Source organism: Pongo abelii, chromosome 1, assembly GCF_028885655.2.
Source record: "Pongo abelii isolate AG06213 chromosome 1, NHGRI_mPonAbe1-v2.0_pri, whole genome shotgun sequence".
Lineage (NCBI taxonomy): Eukaryota > Metazoa > Chordata > Mammalia > Primates > Hominidae > Pongo > Pongo abelii.
The window spans coordinates 205,033,512-205,055,512 of record NC_071985.2 but is presented as its reverse complement, the minus strand read 5'-3'; the positions used below and the strand labels follow the sequence as shown (position 1 = coordinate 205,055,512).

Below are 22,001 nucleotides of genomic sequence, written 5' to 3'. Positions count from 1 at the left end.
AAAAAATTAGCCAGGCATGGTGGCACGCACCTCCCAACTATGTGGGACGCTGAGGCAGGAAAATCGCTTCAGGCAGGAAAATGAGCCGAGATTGTGCCACTGCGCTCCAGCCTGGGCAATAGAGTGAGACTCCGTCTCAAAAAAAAAAAAAAAAAATCACCAAGTGAATGAATGAATGAATAAAACTTGGCTGAGGTCACATTGTAGCAGGACGAGTCACAGACAAAACCTCTCAGACACCGAGTTGTAGAAGGAAGGGCTTTATTCAGCTGGGAGCATCAGCAAGCTACTGCCTTAAAATCCGAGCTCCCCGAATGCACAATTTCTGTCCATTTTAAGGGCTCACAACACTAAAGATTTCACATGAAAGGGTCGTGATTGATTTGAGCAAGCAAGCGGTACTTGACAAGGGCTGCATGCACCAGTGGTCAGAGAGAAACAGAACAGGGCAAGGAGTTTCACAGTGTTCTTCTATACAATGTCTGGAATCTATGAACAACATTGGTTTCTAAGTCATGAGTTGATTTTTAACTACTAGGTTTAGGCCAGGCAGGCCCAGGTCCGGTTTTGGGCCTGGCTGGGCTGCCTGTCTTTGTTTCACTACCCTCTTTTTAAAAAAAAAAAAAAACGGGTACTGAGTATAAAACAATATAAAACAATATGAGAGGGTCTCTCTCTTCTGTCATTTTCCCCCTTTGAGGCTCTCACTTTTTATTAGTGGGAGTGCTCACTCTTATTTTTGCTACTTATGTCTTTTTGTGCAATAGATTGATAGTGATTCATACAGTACACTTGTGCTGAAGCATTTTGGTGAACTAATGTAGCGATGAAGCTTTTTATCATTTAAAGAAGTACAGGTAGCAAACAAGGGAGCAGTAAGCAGGTTTTTATTACTATTATAACTCCTATTATAAGAGTTTTAAATCTTCCTAGTGCTGGGAACCACCTTCTAAACATGGCTTCAGGGTTGAATCCGTGCTACACTTGCATGGGTACATGTGCCAGTTTTGTTATGTCTTTAACTATGTCATCAACTACTTGCCCCTGATCATCTATGTGTAGACAATTAGTAAGGTTAAATTTTCTTTCTTTCTTTTTTTTTTTTTTTTTAAGAGACGGGGTTTCACTGTATTTGCCAGGATGGTCTTGATCTCCTGACCTCGTGATCCGCCCACCTCGGCCTCCCAAAGTGTTGGGATTACAGGCGTGAGCCACCGCGCCCAGCCAATAATGTTAAATTTTCTACAAACTCCTCCTTCAGCTGCTAGCAAGTAGTCAAGAGCTAGTGTATTTTGATAGATAGCATTTCTCATCAGAGTCTCTTGCCAGGCAAGAACAATTAAGGCTTGACCAGTTTTATTAGTAATAATTTCTAAAACAGCTTGCAACCGTATGATTCGGTTGAGCACGTAGATGGGGGTTCGATATCCTCATGAGCCATCTGGTGCCTAAGTGGCGGGTCTATAGTATTGTATGATTCTTTCAGGGGGCCATTCATTATTTTTCTAATCACGTATTGCTATGCTTCGTTTTTCGTGGGAAGCATAGACTGGGAAGCCTAGAAGTTCACCTGTTTTTATGGGCAGTAAGAAGAAAGATGGCTTAATGGTGCCAATTACACAGCTACCTGTCCACTGATCAGGCAGCTTAGCATAAGCTCTGTGTCCACATATCCAGTATAACCTGGTGGGGGCCGTCCAGTCCTGGTGGAATTCTGGGTGGGCCCAAACAGTCTGCAACTTTGGAAATTTACTGAATGGATTTCTTTCTGCGTAATTGGAACTCCACCATGTAACTGTTTTTGTGGTACCATTATACAGCTTTTGCCTAAGACAACTAAGCCACCTTAAAGGATGAGTGAATCCTTTTCCTTCTCTAGCTATGCAATACTATCCAATAATTGAGACTTTCAGAACCCAAAAATTGTCAGGGTGGTTCTTTTGGGCTGGGAATTCATCAGGAACTGGGCCTGTGGGAACTAATTCTCAGGCTTCCCATGGCCATTGATCTCCTGTTACGGTTCTTCTACAAACATAACATGAAGTGACATTTAGAGACTGGGCTACATGCTCGGCTAATTGCAAAAACAAATTTTTAGTTATTCCTGGAATCTCAGATACTGGCACATTTAGTTTATCATAGAAAGTCTGAAATACTGGTTCTGGAGAGCGTCTTTGAACCTCTCCTTTTATTAGGATGCTTACACTAGGATCTAGTCCTTTTCCATCAATGCCTAATGTTACATATTTTCCTTTATTCTACTTTGGGTCTGAGGGGTTTGTGATTATCAATTCTAAAGGGTTGCAGCTCCCACTCATGCAGGAGGGGCTGACTTTTCCTTTTTGGAGCCAAACAGGATCTTTTTTTATCTTCTTTCCAAGTAGCCCAAATGACACAAGACTAGTATTGACACATCTCACATAAATATGATTTTTGACAAATGTACTTATTTTCTGCTATGCAACTTTTTTCCCAATCTAGAGAACCGCATCCTATCCCATGCTGTTTACTATTAATAGTGGCACAGGTGTCAAATTTTAAGGTTACATTTTTGGGGACCACTCTTTCTTCTGTCCTAGCTATTACTTCACTTGTGTCACCTAGAAAAGGACCAGTCCCTAGTCTTACTTCAAAGACTGTGATCATGGGAGGTTCAGAGGGGTCATAGCACACATCGGACTGGTCACTTCCTAGATTACATACTTTGTACTGAGTGTTATTATACAAACAGGTTCCTTTTGGAGTTCCTAGGCATTCATAATAACTATAAAATAATAGGACTGTAGCACTCTTTTGTCCTACCTCAGTGACCTGATGTATATACTGGGAACAGCCCTCAGTCTGAAGAAGGTCAGTTGAAGTCCTTACTGTACAAGTCCAAATTTTAAGGAAAATGAGTCCCGGGATGAGTTTCCTCATGCTTTGGCCGTGCGTGGACCAGTCAGCTTCCGGGTGTGACTGGAGCAGGGCTTGCCATCTTCTTCAGAGTCACTTTGCAGGGGTTGGCAAAGCTGCTTCCATCCACGTACAGCTCCCAGTCTACTGATGTTTAAGGGTGGTCTCCGAAGTTGGGCCTACTAGAATAAACTGAGTCCAACATCTCTACACAGTTCTCTCTCTACACAAGGTCTCTCTCTTCCCAGTAAGTGGCCGTTGGAACTACAACCCAGGTCTTTTGTGTGTGTGTGTGTGATGGAGTATCTGAAGTGCAATGGTGCAATCTAGGCTCACTGCAACCTCTGCCGCCCGGGTTCAAGCGATTCTCCTGCCTCAGCTTCCTGAGTAGCTGGGACTAAAGGCGCGTGCCATCATGCCCAGTTAATTTTTATATTTTTAGTAGAGACGGGGTTTCACCATGTTGGCCAGGATGGTCGTGACCTCCTGATCTGCCCACCTCAGCCTCCCAAAGTGCTGGGATTACAGGCATGAGCCACCGCGCCCAGCCCAACCCAGATATGTTCTAATGCAAGTGCAGATAACCTTAACTGCTGTGTCACGCGGCTCCTCCAGAACTACCCTGTGAGATTAGGTACCATGATTTGCCTGACTTAGCAGAAGAGGAAGCAGGGATCAGGGAAGGGAAATAACTTACCCCAGGTTACACAGTGAATCTGTGGCAGAAGTCAGCTGACATCTGGATTTAACTGCAGTCAGAGGCAGACACGTGATCCCAGCCCACAGTAGGAGCATCTGGGAAAGGGAGGAAGTTCAAGAAGCCAGATGCTGACAGTGCATTGCCCACGTGGGCTGACCGGAAAGGCCTCAGGAAGGGCTGGGGTCAGACTGCATTTCCAGCTGCTTCATGCCTCTCTGGAGTCTCCTTTCTCCTTGACCTTCCCAGATCCCGCTTATCCTTGGAGACTCAGCTTCAACATCAGCTGGGATGGGCGTCTCTGACCCTTTGGCTTCCCAAGTCCAGCTCTATCATGGTGTTTGACGGAATGAATGGATGGGTGAATGAACAGCACTTACCGACTTTCATTAATTCATCTAGCTATAAATATTTACTGAGCTTCTACTTTATTTATTTATTTTTTTGAGATGGAGTCTCGCTCTGTCACCCAGGCTGGAGTGCAGTGGCACTATCTTGGCTCACTGCAACCTCCACCTCCCAGGTTCAAGCGATTCTCCTACCTCAGCCTCCCAAGTAGCTGGGATTATAAGCACATGCCACCATACCCGACTAATTTTTGTATTTTTAGTAAAAACGGGGTTTCACCATGTTGGCCAGGCTGGTCTCGAACTCCTGACCTGAAGTGATCCACCTTCCTTAGCCTCCAAAAGTGCTGGGATTACAGGTGTGAGCCACTGCGCCTTGAGTTTCTACTTTATGCCAAGCGCTGAGTTAGGCCCTGAGGATACAATCATCAGCCCCTGCCCTCAAAGAACCTGCAGCCTGGGAGAGAGACTGACATCAGAGGTGGTCAGAAGTGCATGTGGGCCGGGCGTGGTGGTTAACACCTGTAATCCCAGCACTTTGGGAGATAGAGGCGGGCGGATCACTTGAGGTCAGGAGCTCGAGACCACCTTGGCTAACATGGTGAAACCCCGTCTCTACTAAAAATACAAAAATTAGTTGGGCGTGGTGGTAGGTGCCTATAATCCCAGCTACTTGGGAGGCTGAGTTGGGAGGATGGCTTGGACCCAGGAGGTGGAGGTTGCAGTGAGCCGAGATCGTGCCACTGCACTCTAGCCTGGGTGACAGAGTGAGACTCCGTCTCAAAAAAAAATAATAAAATAAAAACAAGACTAGAGAGACTAGAGTTGGCTGGAGCAACTGGAACTCCAGCCTCAGTGCCCCGGTTTCCAGAAGGCCAGCCTGGAAAGGGTGGAGTAAAACTTGGAGGCTCATATGCTGCCTCACCCTAGCCCCTCACCCAAGCAAAACTAAACCAGTGTCTTAGTGCTCATGGGACCTGTTTTGTCCCCTTTTGTGGCATCAAAGGAGTGATGAAGGATGAGACAAACCTGGATGTGAGTCCCAACTCTGCTGTGTGACCTGAGACAAGCCGTGCCTCTGAGCCTCAGTCTCCTCAGCTCTAAGGGGGACACTCCCATGGCCCTATCAAAGGGTTGCTGTCCACAAAACATGAACTGACCGTTGGCCTCATACATGTTAGTTGTCAAACTAACATGTATGACATGTTAGTGGAGGCCAACTGCACTCCCTTTAGAATTGCAGTTGTCTGTGTCTGTCCTGCCTCCTCAACCAGACCGTGCCTAAGTTCCTTCTAGGGCCCTGGTGTCCAACTCAGACAGGCATTAGAGGAAGCCGTGGGGGCTGTTGAACGTTGAACCTGAACATTGAACTAGAGGCCCCAGGCCAGGGCTAATGAGGGCTCCAGGAAAGGGCTTCTGGGTGGAGAGGGAGCACCTACTAACCACCCACTTCCAGAGTGGCCTTCCCGGGTCCAGCAGAGGGGTGGGCTCCTAGAGAACCCACAGCGGGCGGGTGTGGAGCGGGTAAAGGGGTGGGGCTGGAGATTAAGGAATGAGTGAGGTGGATGCTTTAGCGCTGTGAGTCTCCTCCCCATGCCTCTCCTCACTTCATCTAGTTTAGTCCCTTTATCCTGTGAAGTAGGGGTCATCATTAGCCCCCTTTCACAGAGGAGAGAATTGAGGCTTCGAGACAGAGAAACTTGGCCAGGAGTTTCCACTCGGTCCGACGCCCTCGGTGCCCCGCCGGGGACGGTGGCTGGGCGCGGGGAGCGGGAGGCGGCGCCGGCGGGGCCCCGGGTAGGGGCGGGGTCGAGGCGCGGACAAAACGGCCGCGGGGCGGCGGGGCGGCGGACGCGGCCATGGAGGCCGAGGGCTGCCGCTACCAATTTCGGGTCGCGCTGCTGGGGGACGCGGCGGTGGGCAAGACGTCGCTGCTGCGGAGCTACGTGGCGGGCGCGCCTGGCGCCCCGGAGCCCGAGCCCGAGCCCGAGCCCACGGTGGGCGCCGAGTGCTACCGCCGCGCGCTGCAGCTGCGGGCCGGGCCGCGGGTCAAGCTGCAGCTCTGGGACACCGCGGGCCACGAGCGCTTCAGGTGCGGGTAGCCGGGGCGCGGGAGGGACTCCTGGTGGGGTGCTCGGTGACCGTGCGCTCAGCCACGGCAACTCCCGAGAGGCCAACTCAGAGGTCAGGCGGAGGGCTAGGTCCCTGCCCTGTGTCCCGCCCGGTCCACTGGGGCCAGACCCTCCCCTGCTCGCAGTCATTTTTCCCACGAACACTGCGGGGTGGGTCGAGTCCCAGAGACCAGGAACATCCCTGGCTTTGAGCTCTGGACTCTGGAGAGATGCTGAGTGATACTGGCCCCGGGTGCTGAGAGCTCAGGGGAACAGAGCGGGAAGTGTAGAGGAGATGTGGAAGGGAGAGAGGTTTGTGTTGACATTGAAGGATCAGCAGGAGTTTGCCAGGAAGAGAACAGAGGAACGAAGACTTAGGTCAGGGCCAGCACCAGGCCTTCTCCAGGAATGAGGGATTCAAGTCACGCTTGCTCCCTAACTGGAGCACCCAGACTTTTTTCTTTTTTTTTGAGACGGAGTCTCTTTCTGTCGCCCAGGCTGGGGTGCAGTGGTGCGATCTCGGCTCACTGCAAGCTCCGCCTCCTGGGTTCAAGCCATTCTCCTGCCTCAGCCTCCTAAGTAGCTGGGACTACAGGCGCCCGCCACCACGCCCAGCTAATTTTTTTGTATTTTCAGTAGAGACGGGGTTTCACCGTGTTAGTCAGAATGGTCTGGATCTCCTGACCTCATGATCCACATCCACCCGCCTCGGCCTCCCAAAGTGCTGGGGTTACAGGCGTGAGCCACCGCACCCAGCCAGCACCCAGACTGTTAGGAGAGACACAGACACCGAGGCAGAGAACCACAGGCCCGTGTGAAGTGAGGCCTGATGGGGTGTGAGGCGTTCTGTGGATCCCGGGGGGAGGAGGTCCTGCCTCTGGGGGTGTCATGAAGGCATCAGCTTCTCCCAGCTTACCTCTCCGCCTCCATGCCTCCCCAGGTGCATCACCAGATCCTTTTACCGGAATGTGGTGGGTGTCCTGCTGGTCTTTGATGTGACAAACAGGAGGTCCTTTGAACACATCCAAGACTGGCACCAAGAGGTCATGGCCACTCAGGGCCCGGACAAGGTCATCTTCCTGCTGGTTGGCCACAAGAGTGACCTGCAGAGCACCCGCTGTGTCTCAGCCCAGGAGGCCGAGGAGCTAGCTGCCTCCCTGGGCATGGTCTTCGTGGAGACCTCGGTTAAAAACAACTGCAATGTGGACCTGGCCTTTGACACCCTCGCTGATGCTATCCAGCAGGCCCTGCATCAGGGGGACATCAAGCTAGAAGAGGGCTGGGGGGGTGTCCGGCTCATCCATAAGACCCAAATCCCCAGGTCCCCCAGCAGGAAGCAGCACCCAGGCCCATGCCAGTGTTGACTCTAGAAGAGAAAGGGTTAAAGCAGTCCCAGCCTTAGCCCACCTGGTGGGATGGGGAGTGTTAGTATCTCTCTGGAGGACAAATGACAGAAGGGTTCATATAAACAGTATCCTGACACAGTCATGCTTCCTGGATTTTGGAGTTGAGGCTTTCTACAGAAAAGAAAGGTCTGATGGCCAGGCATGGTGGCTCACGCCTGTAATCCTAGCATTTTCGGAGGCCAAGGACAGCAGAGCACCTGAGGTCAGGAGTTTGAGACCAGCCTGGCCAACATGGTGAAACCCCGTCTCTATTAAAAATACAAAAATTAGCCAGGCGTGGTGGTGCATGCCTGTAATCCCAGTTACTCCGGAGGCTAAGGCAGGAGAATCGCTTGAACCTAGGAGGCAGAGATTGTAGTAAGCCAAGACTGCGCCACTGCACTCCAGCCTGGGCAACAGAGTGAGACTCTGTTTCAAAAGAAAAGAAAAGAAAGGCCTGAGAGACCAGATGTACAACTTCCTGTCCTTGAGCCTCAGTGTCCTTATCTATCGATGGGGCTCATAAAAGATCCCACCTTGCAAGGAGGTGGTGACCACGAATGAGACAGTGGACAGGATGTGCTCACCCAGAGCCTGCCGTGCTGTGAGTTGAATGACAAAAGCTCTCATTCCCACTCCCTTTTTCTTGGTTGCGATGTGGCCACTCTGGCAGCATTCCTGGGCTCAGACACTGAGAAGCCAGCGTCAGGAAGCTGCTGCATGGGCAAAGGCAGGTGCGGGGAATTCCAGGGGGAGCTTGGCTTGGAGGCTTCTTACATCCTCAGGCTAAAATGATTCTGGGCATGGGATTAATATGTGATGTCAAACCCAGGGTTGCTGGCCAATGCCCCCACCCTAGGCCCAGGGGCTGAAAAATGGATGTTGGAGGCTGGGATGAACATGAATGTGTAGCTACTATGTCGGGCACACAGTGGCCACTGTGATGAGCCACCAAGATCCCCCTTTCTTGCTGGGGAACCCATCAACCCTCTCCCCAGTTGCTGGAGTGCCGCTGGATGATGGATTTCAGCTTGTCCCACTCTCTGGGAAAGGCCCTCCCTTCAGGGCAGCCCGTATCCAAAGTCCATCTCCTGGGGGGCCTTAAAGGCCTTTCCCTCTTGCTCCAGCTCTGGACAACTCTGAAAGTCAAACCCAACTTTATCAGTCTCTGTGGGCTTCATTGAGGACACTGTTGTGACATCATAGCCAAGTTATCCCCTTGCCCAATCCTGCTTCCTTTTCTTCCCCAACAGGTATCCATTTCAAGAATATCCCCTAATAAACATCTGCACACTCATCTCCATCTCAGAATCTGCCTCCTGGTAACCTAACCTACGACAGGAACTGCTAGGCAGGGAATGTCCTGGGAGCAATTAGGGAAGGCTTCATGGAAGAGACACTGTTTATGTTAGGCCGAATCTCAGCAGGTGTAGGGTGTAGTGGGTATCATTGTGCTGTAGCAAAAAGCACAGCCACTTTGCTGGGTGCAGTGGCTCACGCCTGTAATCCCAGCACTTTCGGAGGCCTAGGCAGGCAGTTCACTTGAGGTCGGGAGTTTGAGACCAGTATGGCCAACATGGCGAAACTCTGTCTATACTAAAAATACAAAACTTAGCTGGGTGTGGTGGCTCATGCCTGTAATCCTAGCACTTAGGAGGCTGAAGCATGAGAATTGCTTGAACCCAGGAGGCAGAGGTTGCAGCGAGCCACAATCCCGCTACTGCACTCCAGCCCTCTAACTTGGGTGGCAGAGCAACACTCCGTCTTAAAAAAAGAAAAGAAAAAAGCAGTCACTTAACTCTCTTTTGTGACCTCGAGCTAGTTACTTGGCCTCCTTGAGCCTCGGTTTCCTCCTCAGTCAGTAACATGAGACTGATAATCCCTCCTTCCTAGGGTTCTTAGAAGGTTTTCAGAATGAGTTTCTTAGCTTCCTCCCCATGGAGATGGGGCTGAGGGGTCTTCCTGGGCACTTGGTCCTGCCTCTTTTTTTTTTTTTAAACCCATAAAAATTCACCTGTTTTATTTTGTGGGGGGTGGGGAATATCCATTACCTCAGACATTTATATTTTATTTGTATTACAAACAATCCAGTTATACTTTATTTCTAAATGTACAATAAATTACTGTTGACTATAGTCAACCCTGTTGTGCTATCAAATGTTAAATCTTATTCATTCTATTTAACTACATTTTTGGCTGGATGAGGTGGCTCACGCCTATAATCCCAGCACTCTAAGAGCCGAGGCGGGCGGATCACCTGAGGTCAGGAGTTCGAGACCAGCCTGGCCAACATGGTGAAACCCTGTCTTTACTAAAAACACAAAAATTAGCTGGACGTGGTGGCGTGTGCCTGTAATCCCAGCTACCGTGGAGTCTGAGGCAGGAGAATCACTGGAACCGGGAGGCAGAGGCTGCAGCGAGCTGACACCGCGCCACCGCACTCCAGCCTGGGCGATAGAGCGAGACTGCATCTCAAAAAATGAATAAATAAAAATAAAATAAAAATAAAAACTATGTTTTTGTACCCATTAGCCATACCCACTTCCCCCCACCACTACCCTTCCCAGCCTCTGGTTACCATCATTCTATTCTATCTCCATGAGTTCAATTGTTTTAATTTTTAGCTCCCACAAGTAAGTGAGAATGTAAAAAGTTTGTCTTTCTGTGCCTGGCTTTTTTCACTTATAATTCCAGTTCCATCCATGTTGTTGCAAATGACCTGCCTCTTCTTTTTAAAACATCCTTATTCATCCTTGTGACAACGTGGTGAGGTTGGCACAATCATCCCCATTTCACAGATAAGAAAGCTGGGGCCAGGAGAGGAAAATTACTTGCTTTAGGGCATCTTTTCATTCCTTCATCAGTTTTTTTTTTTTTAGATACAGAGTCTCGCTCTGTTGCCCAGGCTGGAGTGCAGTGATGCAATCACACCTCACTGCAATGTCGACCTCCTGGGCTCAAGTGATCCTCCCACGTCAGCTTCCCAACTAGCTGGGACTACAGGTGCACTTCACAAAGCTAACTTTTAAATTATTTGCAGAGACAGGGTCTCACTATGTTGGCCAGGTTGGTCTCACACTCCTGGCCTCAATCAATCCTCCTGCCTCAGCCTCCCAAAGTGCTGGGATTACAGGTGTGAGCCACTGCACCTGGTCTCCTTCATCAATTTTCTTTTTTTTTTTTTTTTTTTGAGACAGAGTCTTGCTCTGTTGCCCAGGCTGGAGTGCAGTGGGGCAATTTCATCTCACTGCAACCTCTGCCTCCTGGGTTCAAACGATTCTCCTGCCTCAGCCTCCCAAGAAGCTGGGACTACAGGTGCGTGTCACCACACCAGGCTAACTTTTGTATTTTCAGTAGAGACAGGGTTTCACCATGTTGGCCAGGCTGGTCTCGAATTCCCGAACTGAGGTACTCTGCCCACCTCGGCCTCCCAAAGTGCTGGGATTACAGGCGCGAGCCACCGTGCCTGGTCCGTCAGGGGCTTATTATTATTATTATTATTTTGAGGCGGAGTCTTGCTGTCACCCAGGCTGGAGTGCAGTGGCGCAATCTCGACTCACTGCAACCTCTCCCTCCCGGGTTCAAGTGATTCTCCTGCCTCAACCTCCTGAGTAGCTGGGACTACAGGCACATGCCACCATGCCCAGCTAATTTTTTGTATTTTTAGTAGAGATGGGGTTTCACCATGTTAGCCAGGATGGTCTCGATCTTCTGACCTTGTGATCCACCCGCCTTGGCCTCCCAAGAAGCTGGGACTACAGGTGCGTGCCACCACACCAGGCTAACTTTTGTATTTTCAGTAGAGACAGGATTTCACCATGTTGGCCAGGCTGGTCTCGAACTCCCGAACTGAGGTACTATGCCCTCCTTGGCCTCCCAAAGTGCTGGGATTACAGGCGTGAACCACCGTGCCCGGATGCTTTGTCAATTTTTTTTTTTTTTTGAGACAGAGTTTCGCTCTTGTTGCCCAGGCTGGAGTGCAATGGCGCGATCTCTGTCACCGCAACCTCTGCCTCCCGGGTTCAAGCGATCCTCCTGCCTCAGCCTCCCCAGTAGCTGGGATTATAGGCATGCGCCACCATGCCTGGCTAATTTTATATTTTTAGTAGATACAGGGTTTCTCCATGTTGGTCAGCCCAGTCTTGAACTCCTGACCTCATGTTATCTGCCTGCCTTCGCCTCCCAAAGTGCTGGAATTACAGGCGTGAGCCACTCCCAAAGTGCCTGGTCCGTCAGAGGCTTATTATTATTATTATTATTTTGAGGCGGAGTCTTGCTCTGTCACCCAGGCTGGAGTACAGTGGCGCAATCTCGACTCACTGCAACCTCTGCCTCCCGGACTCAAGCGATTCTCCTGCCTCAACCTCCTGAGTAGCTGGGACTACAGGTGCATGCCACCACGCCCAGCTAATTTTTTGTATTTTTAGTAGAGATGGGGTTTCGCCATGTTAGCCAGGATGGTCTCGATCTTCTGACCTCGTGATCCACCCGCCTCGGCCTCCCGAAGTGCTGGGATTACAGGTGTGAGCCACCGTGCCCAGCCCTACCAGAGGCTTATTATTAAACCCACAGCAACCCTGTGAGGTTGGGCTGATCTTGTCCATTTCACAGACCTCAGCTCCAAGACAGAAAACTCATGTGGCTAAATTGGTGAACCCAGGCCAGCTCCAATAATCTTGTCCACTGCCTCAGGCCAGCCCCGGGGTGGGTCCTTTCTCAAACTTCAGCGCTCCAGTCCTACCCTCACCATCCCCCTCAGTTTGGGAAAATCTCGAGAGGCTGTAAGTGGCTTTGATGGGTGTGTACCTGCACAAGCAGAGCGAGCCCGGCCTACAGGAAAGCCTGTGCCCAGGCTACAGGAAAGGCAGAGGCACCAGTGTACATTGTGCCACTCCTTTTGAGTCTCAGGCCTCCAGGTTCTCCTGTAATTCAGCATCCACACTGACCCAGAGGGATCTTTTTAAAGGACAGTTTTGGCCTGGCCGCCTCCCTGCTAGAATCCTCCTATGGCCTCACACCTACAGCATAAAATCCAAATCCTTTTGCTCTAGTCCAAGCCTTTCATCACCTGGAGCCAGCTGCATCATCTCTAACCACTGGCCCAGGCAGCCAAATTCTGAACCAGTTGCGGCTCTGGACTTTGCATATGCTGTTTTCTGTGCCAGGAAAGTCCCAGCTCTCTCTCTCTCCCTGTGTTATCTGATCTGCCTGCAACACTCAGGTAGACATCACCTCCTTTTAACCACATTATCCCAGCTGCCAAAAATAGGACAGGCTTTGCTGTCAAACCTGGTTTGAATCCCAGTTCCACTAACAGTGGGACCCTGACTAACTCACTTTATCTTTCTAAGCCTCAGTGATTTAAAAATGGGGATAATAGGCCGGGCGCGGTGGCTCATGCGTGTAATCCCAGCACTTTGGGAGGCCGAGGCGGGTGGAACACGAGGTCAAGAGATCGAGACCATCCTGGTTAATACCGTGAAGCCCCGTTTCTACCAAAAAATACAAAAAATTAGCCGGGCGTGGTGGCACGCGCCTGTGGTGCCACCCCAACCCTGAGGGCCAAGGAGAGAACTCATCCACCAGGAAGGGAGGGGTCAAGGGAAGGGGCCTTGGAGGCCATTTAGAAGGATGGACACTGGACTAAGGGCACAGGTCTGAGTCCTGGCCTGCCTAGTGACCTTGGACAGGTCACACGACCTCTCCAGATCTCAGCGTTCTTATCTGTAAAATAAGGGCCACATTGGATGACCTCTGAAGGCCCTTTTGTAACTCCAGGTAATTGTAAGACCCTAGCTTAACTCTGCTTTCCTCCTCCCAGCTTCACACCATGCAGGCACAGGGGATTCTTTCCAGGATGGCTCCCTGGTCCCAGATGGCTCCTTCTGTGTCCTTGGAACTCATCCTGTTGTTACAGCCAGCCCCTGCCCCTGTCTTTTGGTTAACTCCTTCTTGGGAAAACGTCTCAAGTCTTTTTTTTTAGATGGAGTCTCACTCTTGTCGCCCAGACTGGGGTGCAGTGGTATGATCTCGGCTCACTGCAGCCTCCACCTCCTGGGTTCTTGCTATTCTCCAGCCTCAGCCTCCCGAGTAGCTAAGATTACAGGCACATGCCACCACGCCTGGCTAATTTTTGTATTTTTAGTAGAAACAAGGTTTCACTATGTTGGCCAGGCTGGTCTCGAACTCCTGACCTCAGGTGATCTGCCTGCTCTGGCCTTCCAAAGTGCTGGGATTACAGGTGTGAGCCACCACACCCGGCCTCAAATCTTATCACCTTTAGTCCAAAAAACTGTAGCAACTTCTGGCTAGTATCCCTCCTGCCTGCTTCCAATTTCACCTTCCACATTGGCAGCCAGAGAGGCTTTTAACATGCAAACATAGTTACACCACTCCTTCATCTGAAACTTCAGGGGTTCCCAAAGGCTGTGTAGTTTTTTTTGTTTTGTTTTGTTTTTTAATGTGTGTGTGTGTGTGCAGTGGTTTTCAAACTTTTTATCTGTTTTGAGCATCAGAATCCTCATCTGATGGAATGTTTCTCAGAGCCCTAAAAATGTCCAACAGTTAAGAAAGATGTTATGCAGACTGAAGAGAAGTGGAAAGCTTGGAACCAGCCTGCTGGGCCTCCCACACTACAGCCTGCAACACACACACAACACACAGCAGCCTCCAAGGCATGGGCACCGAACTGAGGGCTCCACGTACCTTCATAAGAAGCCAGGATAGGCTGGGCACAGTGGCTCACACCTATAATCCCAGCACTTTGGGAGGCAGGGGTAAGCAGATTGCTTGAGCCCAGGATTTTGAGACCAGCCGAGGCAACATGGCAAAACTGTCTTTGTTTTTAAAAAATAAATTTAAAAAAAAGGAGGCCAGGCATGGTGGCTCACACCTGTAATCCCAGCACTTTGGGAGGCTGAGGCAGGCGAATCACCTGAGGTCAGGAGTTAGAGGCCACCCTGGCCAACATTGTAAAACCCCGTCTCTACTAAAAATACAAAAATTAGTCGGATGTAGTGGCGTGCCTGTAATCCCAGCTACTCAGGAGGCTGAGGCACAAGAATCGCTTGAACCCGGGAGGTGGAGGTTGCAGTGAGCCGAGATCGCATCACTTCATCCCAGCCTGGGTGATAGAGTGAGACTCTCTCTCTCTCTTTTTTTTTTTTTAGATGGAGTCTCGCTCTGTCGCCCAGTCTGGAGTGCAGTGGCGCAATCTTGGCTCACTGCAACCTCCGCCTCCCAGGTTCAAGTGATTCTCCTGCCTCAGCCTCCTGAGTATCTCGGATTACAGGTATGCGCCACCATGCCCGGCTAATTTTGTATTTTTAGTAGAGACAGGGTTTCTCCATATTGGTCAGGCTAGTCTCAAACTCCCAACCTCAGGTGATCCACCCGCCTTGGCCTCCCAAAGTGCTGGGATTACAGGCGTGAGCCAGCGTGCCTGGCCTTATTTTTTGTATTTTTATTAGAGACGGGGTTTTGCCATGTTGGCCAGGTTGGTCTCGAACTCCTGACCTCAGGTGATCTACCCGCCTCAGCCTCCCAAATTGCTGGGATTACAGGTGTGAGCCACCACACCTGGCCAAGGCTCTGTTTCAAAAAAAAAAAAAAAAAAAGCCAGGGGCTGGGCGCAGTGGCTCACGCCTGTAATCCCAGCACTTTGGGAGGTCGAGGCGGGTGGTGGTCAGGAGATCGAGACCTTCTTGGCTAACATGGTGAAAACCTGTCTCTACTAAAAATACAAAAAATTAGCCAGGCATGGTGGTGGGGGCTTGTAGTCCCAGCTACTTGGGAGGCTGAGGCAGGAGAATGGCGTGAACCCGGGGGCAGAGTTTGCAGTGAGCCAAGATCGCGCCACTGCACTCCAGCCTGGGTGACAGTGTGAGACTCTGTCTCAAAAAAAAAAAAAAAAAAAAAAAAAGAAGCCAGGGTGAGGTGCACACCACTAAGCCTGAGAGCTGTCCACACTCCATGCTCACATTCCACTCAGCTCTAGCCACTCTCCTAATCTTGCACCTTGTGCTTTGGTCTCACTGACACATTCCGTTAGACCTGTGGGCCTTTGCACATACTACACTTCTGCTTGAAATCCCTCAGTGGCTCCTGTTTTTTTTTTTTTTTTTTTTTTTTTTTTTGACGGAGTCTCACTCTGTCTCCCAGGCTGGAGTGCAGTGGCGCGATCTCGGCTCATTGCAAGCTCCACCTCCTGGGTTCACGCCATTCTCCTGCTTCAGCCTCCCAAGTAGCTGGGGCTACAGGCGCCCACCACCACACCCAGCTAATGTTTTGTATTTTTAGTAGAGATGGGGTTTCACCATGTTAGCCAGGATGGTCTCGATCTCCTAACCTAGTGATCCGCCCACCTCAGCCTCCCAAAGTGCTGGGATTGCAGGCATGAGCCACTGCACCTGGCCTCCTGTTACTTTTTTGACAGGCCACTCTTTGCTGGGATCTGCAATGTGCTGCATGGCTTGGCCCACTGTACCTCACTCAACTGCCTCAAGGTTTGTACACCAGGGAAATTTCTCTCCTTGAAAGAGATCCCTATACCCTTCACCTGGATCCCTCACATCTCAGCTCAAACAAAATTTCTCCCCAGCTGACCAGACCCCTCCCCCAGACCTATGAACCTCTCCTTTGAATTTCTTGTTCTAGTGCCAGTTTTACACTTATCTAGTAACAGGATTGTCCCCTGGTCTTTTTTTTTTTTTTTTTTTTGAGACGAAGTCTGGCTCTGTCGCCCAGGTTGGAGTGCAGTGGTGCAATCTCAGCTCACTACAACCTCCACCTCCCAGGTTCAAGCAATTCTCCTGCCTCAGATGCCCAGCTAGTTTTTTATATCTTTAGTACAGACAGGGTTTCGCCATGTTGGCCAGGCTGACCCTGAACTCCTGACCTCAAGTGATCCACCTGCCTTGGCCTCCCAGAGTGCTGAGATTACAGGCTTGAGCCACGGCGCCCGGTCACCTGGGTCTGTTTTTATTCATCATTGTATCCCTCTGCTTAGGACAGGCATGGGATTATAAATACTTGCTGAGTGAATGAACAAGTCCCTCAATAGGGATAGGACAAGACTGAGATAGATGACGCCACTTACTTGTCACACTACAAATCAAGAACTGGGGTCTTTTGATTCTACCTCAGCTCTTTCCATTAAACTTCCCCGATTCCTGTGTTCCCTTCTGTCTTAGTGGAGATCTTACAACTAATTCTAGGTTCCTTGGCTGCCAAGGTCAGTGACTTGTCCTACTACTGAAACCCAGCTGGAGGCCCCTTGGTGTTTGATATCACCAACAGAATATCCTTTATGAGTGTCACCACTGGCATCAGGAGGTTCTGGGGGAAGTGAAACCCTTCAGCATCCTTGTCCTGATGGTTGGCCACAAGAGTGACCTGTTGGTGAGCACTGGGTGACACCACAGGGAAAGAAGCTGGCTGCCTCTTTGGGGCATTGAAACTTCAGCCAAGAGCAACAGTAACATTAGCACAGCCTCTGAGGAGCTCACTCAATATATCTGTGAGACTGTGAAGTGGGGGACATGGGATGTAACCCAGGGTGGGAGGGAGTTTTGAAATGCAGGGTCTCATCCTGGGCCAAGCTTCAGGATGCAGAGGACCAAAGCAGATCAAGGTGGCTGTGCCTGTGCTAGTGACCCTTGGGTAGGACAGCCATCCTCCCTAGAGCCCACAGAACTCTCACAATCCACAAGGGCCATGCTGGGCCCAGGACAGGATGATGCTAGGTGCCACTGAAGGACATGACCCTGAGGTCTGGAAGGCGCCTGGTTTCTTCTGCATGATGGTGAAAACACCAGGATCAAAGATACCAGCAACTAAGAAGAGATGGGCACCTGCACAGACATGCCTATCCTGAGGACAGGTGCCTACTCCCATCCTTTCTCAGGGACAGGGACAAACACAGCTTTCTCCAGGAGTTCCAGAAGAGCAGGTCAAAAAGGGTTTTTAAGCCGGGCCCGGTGGCTCACGCTTGTAATCTCAGCACTTTGGGAGTGCGAGACCTGTCTGACCAACACAGTGAAAACCTTATCTCTACTAAAAATACAAAAATTATCTGGGTGTGGTGGCAGGCGCCTGTAATCCCAGCTACTTGGGAAGCTGAGGCAGGAGAATCGCTTGAACCTGGGAGGCTGAGGTGGCAGTGAGCCAAGATCGCACCACTGCACTCTAGCCTGGGTGACAGAGCTAGACTCCGTTTCAAAAAAAAAAAATTAAAAAAACCAAAAAAAAACCAAAAAGGGTTTTTAGGCATATAACATTGCCAAAACAAGGATGCCTCTTCAGTTGAGGGCCGTGAGAGAAGGTCACCCTACTCAATTCTTATGGCAGAGAAGCTGGACTCAAACGCCTGCTGATGTTATGGCCTCCCTTGGAGTAAAATGATGGAAAATCCCTGAGTTTTTCTTAAACACCAAAGTGAATAACGATGCTGCCACCTGCTGACTAGAGAGCTACAATCCAGGCTTGCTTGTCCTGACTCCCTCTGGGATTTCAAAGGTACCCTGTCTTTCGATTAATAACTTCTTTATTCTGGAAAAGCAAATGAAAGTCATATTCATATAAACACTGACATTACAAAGTACAGGGAAAAGGGGAAGGGAGAAGGAAACAAAACCCTTTACAAATCCTGCTAATACTGTCTTACCCAAAAAGACCATAATGCTTTGTCCCATATTCAGTCACTTATATAATAAACCACAAATAAAATCTTCTCTGGAAGATACATTGCTCCTCTTTGAGATGGCAGGGAAAAGGGACTGGAAGTTGGGGTAGGAGGCTTTATTCTTTTGGCAGATCCTCTCAGTCATTATAGATATTGCTGCACTGTTAATAAAAAATATATGCTTCTCTGTAAAGCATTAAAAAAAAAAATCCAAGGATGAGATGGCTGAGTTCTCAGCTCAAGTATCTCCAAATACATTGCTGTCCATTCCCTGACCTTTCCGTGTGTTATTTCTTGGTTGTTTTCCGGATCAATGCCATTCTCTGAAAGGAGAGACAAATAAGCAGTTATACAGCAGTAGCTGGAGTCAGGAGCTTTCTGGAACATTCTGTGTGGCTAGCAGGCCTCATGGTCTACACTGTAGGCTGCAGCCCTCAGAGACCTGCAGTCACAAGGCATCTCGGTAGATTCCTTTTAACCAGAGAGCAGTCTGCAAGGCCCCAAGAGATGTTTAGATGGGCTAGTGGACCCATTTCATCCACCAAACTGCTCTAGGCTAGCAGAATGGCAAAAAAGTTAAAAGCAGGAGAAAGTGACAGCTCTTGAGTTTTGGTGACTTAGAGGGTAAGCTGGTAAAGCATGTGTTTCCTTCCTTCCTTCCTCCCTCCCTCCCTCCCTCTCTCTCTCTCTCTCTTTCTTTCTTTTGGGATGGAATCTCGCTCTGTTGCCCAGGCTGGAGTGCAGTGCCACGATTTCAGCTCACTGCAACCTCTGCCTCCCAAGTTCAAGTGATTCTCCTGCCTCAGCCTCCCCAGTAGCTGGGATTACAGGCACGTGCCACCACGCCTGGCTAATTTTTGTATTTTTAGTAGAGACAGGGTTTCACTACATTGGCCAGGCTGGTCTCAAACTCCTAACCTCAAGTGATCCACCAGGCTCGGCCTCCCAAAGTGCTAGCATTACAGGCATGAGCCACTGCGCCTGGCCAAGCATGTGTTTTCTGGGGTCCCCTGACCCCAATCTTTTCTCCGATGATGGACACAATAGGGAAAGGGCCTCAATTTCAAAGTGTTGCCACACACAAAGGGAGCTGACATTTCACATCTCATGACCTGCATTGAAGGGAAACTGAAGACTAACAACTTCTACCACAGAACATCACGGAAACACTCAGATCACAGGTTTCATGATCTGAATTCTTTTACTATTACTAGCTACTAGCCAAATTAACAATTTGCTTTTCTCATTCTTTTTGACCAAATACCACTATTATGGCATTTGTTGACTAAATAAATAGGGCTGAAAATGGTTAACTTGGGAGCACAGTGATAGTCCGTTGTTTGGAGGGACTCTCTTCTGAACAGTGCAATCTTTCCATTCAGGAAATTGGTGGCTTCCCTGTAGGGCTTGCTTCATGAGCTCTACAAACACCTACTCCAGAGATACCAGGCTATGGCAAAGCAGGGGCACTCAACCAGCGCTGCCCAGTTGTGCCTGCTAAGCTCGGAAAAAGCTCATGTTTCAAATCAGAGTAGCCACTTAAGTTAAGACAGAAAGGATAACAGCCTTGTCAGAGGGAGGCCAACACTGCTGTTGGACTGACCAAAGATGGGGATGACTTGCTCCACAGTCAGTAGTATTCTCACACTGACTCCTAGGTTCCTTGTTCAGAGGGAACCTTATTCAAAGGTAAAACCAGGACACAGGCCAGAATGTCCAGCACTGCAGCCTGGATACTACCTCTCAGAACAAGTACAGCACATTTTTGCTTTCTTTAACCTGACCTCTCTTCATAGGACCATATATGGTGTTGCAATCAGCAACAATGAAGGAAGATTTCATTAAGGAGGTATGGTGGGGTGAGCTCCATCCATATTAGAAGAACCCAGAATCAACAGCTTTAAGTGACACTCAACAGAGTTACGAGAAAAAACAGATCACATGTGGGAACAGCACAGCACCATGTGAATATCTTATTGATCTCCCGGAGACCACTGCTGCCTCTTGCCCTCTCTGACCCTTGATCCAGAGAGTGAAGTTTGCTGTGTGGGGGAAGCAAGACCCCCTAGAAGGTAGCTGTGTGTATCCGCTCTGAGATGTAACTCAAGGAATCAGCCCTGGCTGTCCCCAGGGCTCTGACATTTCCTCACCTGTTTGTGAGCTTCTGTGGTGCAAGCTTTTTTGTAGGGTCGGATTTCTTCAGAGCCAAATCCTGGGATCCACATGTTCCACTGGCGCTCTGCAAGGAAGAAGCCAGCACAGAGATAAGCGTACCAAGAAGGCAGTACCAGGAGTGCAATGTGACCCCCTTGGATCAGGGAGGATGAATGTGGGCATCTGGCTACTAACTAGCTCCACAAAGGGATTCTATTACAAATGGGGAAAATGGACATGGCTTCTCCAAGGTTTTTTCTTTTTTTTGGAGACAGGGTCTTCCCACTCTGTCACCCAGAGTGGGGTGCAGTGGCACAATCTTGGCTCACTACAGCCTTGACTGCCCCAGCACAAGCGATATTCCCATCCTGGTCTCCCAAGTAGCTGGGACTATAGGCTCATGCCACCATGGCCAGCTAATATTTCTTATTTCTTATATTTCTTTCTTTCTTTAAGACGGAGTTTTGCTCTTGTTGCCCAGGCTGGAGTGCAATGGCGCAATCTCGACTCACTGCAATCTCCCAGGCTTCAACATTGAATACACCACAGGCTCATTTGCCAGGTTTGAGCAATTCTCCTGCCTCAGACTCCTGAGTAGCTGGGATTACAGGTGTGTGCCACCATGCCTGGCTTTTTTATTTTTTACTTTTTGGAGATGGAGTCTCACTATGTTACCCAGGTTGGAGTGCAGTGGCGCGATCTCGGCTCACTGAAACCTCTGCCACCTGGGTTCAAGTGATTCTTCTGCCTCAGACTCCCGAGTAGCTGGGATCACAGGCATCTGCCACTGTACCCGGCTAATTTTTGTATTTTTAGTAGAGGCAGGGTTTCACCATCTTGGTTAGGCTGGTCTTGAACTCCTGACCTTGTGATCTACCCGCCTCAAACTCCCAAAGTTCTAGGATTACAGGCGTGAGACACCGCACCTGGCCCCAGCTAATTTTTTGTATTTTTAGTAGAAACGGGGTTTCACCATGTTAGCCAGGCTGGTCTCGAACTCCTGACCTCAGGTGATCTGCCTGCCTCAGCCTCCCAAAGTGAGGAGCCAGGCGTGAGCCAGCCTCCCAAATATACAGCCAGGCGTGAGCCACTGCGCCTGGCTGTATATTTCTATTTTTTGTAGAGAGGGGGTCTTGTTATATTGAACTTTTGGGCTCAAGCACATCCTCCTGCCTCAGCCTCCCAAAGTGCTGGTATTACAGGCATCAGTCACCATGTCTGGCTTCCTCCAAGGTTTCTAAAGGACAAAATTCAAGCTTCTTGCAAAGAAAAAGAGGTAATTTAGTCAAAGCTGTGAATGCTGAGCCCTAAGGTTTCCATGCAGCTTATCCAATTCACAGAAAATAAATATCATTTATTTCTTTAGTTGTATTAATCCTAAAGCTCAAAGTAACCCCTCTCACACCTAAGGGACATGAAGGCACTTCAAGCATTCTGGAATTAAGAACCAAAGCTGAGGTCTGCTGCTTCACTGAGCAGCTGTATGACACTGGGTCCCAGTTTCTTCATTTTTTATGTAGCCATAACAACAGTAATAACCACTGACAGGGTGGTTGGGGCATTCAATGACATAATGCATGTGAAGTATTCAGCCCAGAGCCTAGGATAAACATATAGGTATGGATATAGAGAGAGGTATGTCCACACCACAGTTCCATGCCCTGGTGCCCCTGGATATTATCTTCCTTGTAAGATTATCACAAGAAGTTTCCAGAGGACAGGGACTTTGTT

The 22,001-nt window shown here is 49.5% G+C and overlaps 2 protein-coding genes across 9 annotated transcripts in view; one reads left to right on the top strand and one right to left on the bottom strand.

The window, feature by feature from the left end:
- Positions 1 to 244: 244 nt before the first annotated feature.
- The window catches only part of TAF12 (TATA-box binding protein associated factor 12), a 57,411-nt gene continuing 35,654 nt past the window's right edge, over positions 245 to 22,001 (bottom strand). For 5 of the 8 annotated variants that reach the window (XM_063713889.1, XM_063713891.1, XM_063713898.1 and 2 more), the window contains 3 exons: positions 20,267 to 20,355; positions 3,593 to 3,690; positions 245 to 3,074 (listed from right to left, as the gene is read on the bottom strand). In XM_063713889.1, coding sequence (XP_063569959.1) covers positions 3,050 to 3,074; positions 3,593 to 3,690; positions 20,267 to 20,355 — 212 coding nt within the window. In that variant the 3' untranslated portion in view covers positions 245 to 3,049. Of the gene's footprint in view, positions 3,075 to 3,592; positions 3,691 to 17,960; positions 18,440 to 20,266; positions 20,356 to 22,001 lie in introns of those variants that run through there. The other 3 variants (XM_054538773.2, XM_063713904.1, XM_002811169.5) reach the window with 1 other exon arrangement.
- RAB42 (RAB42, member RAS oncogene family) lies at positions 5,480 to 9,022 on the top strand. The gene is made up of 2 exons (XM_002811168.5): positions 5,480 to 6,031; positions 6,991 to 9,022. Exons 1-2 carry the CDS (start codon positions 5,799 to 5,801, stop codon positions 7,412 to 7,414), a joined length of 657 nt encoding a protein of 218 aa, XP_002811214.3. The 5' UTR covers positions 5,480 to 5,798; the 3' UTR covers positions 7,415 to 9,022.

Bases quoted from the DNA above. Each gene is read 5' to 3' on its own strand.
- RAB42 (XM_002811168.5), top strand. From the start codon at position 5,799: ATGGAGGCCGAGGGCTGCCGCTACCAATTTCGGGTCGCGCTGCTGGGG. The intron at 6,032-6,990 runs GTGCGGGTAGCC...ATGCCTCCCCAG, and splicing joins GCGGGCCACGAGCGCTTCAG to GTGCATCACCAGATCCTTTT.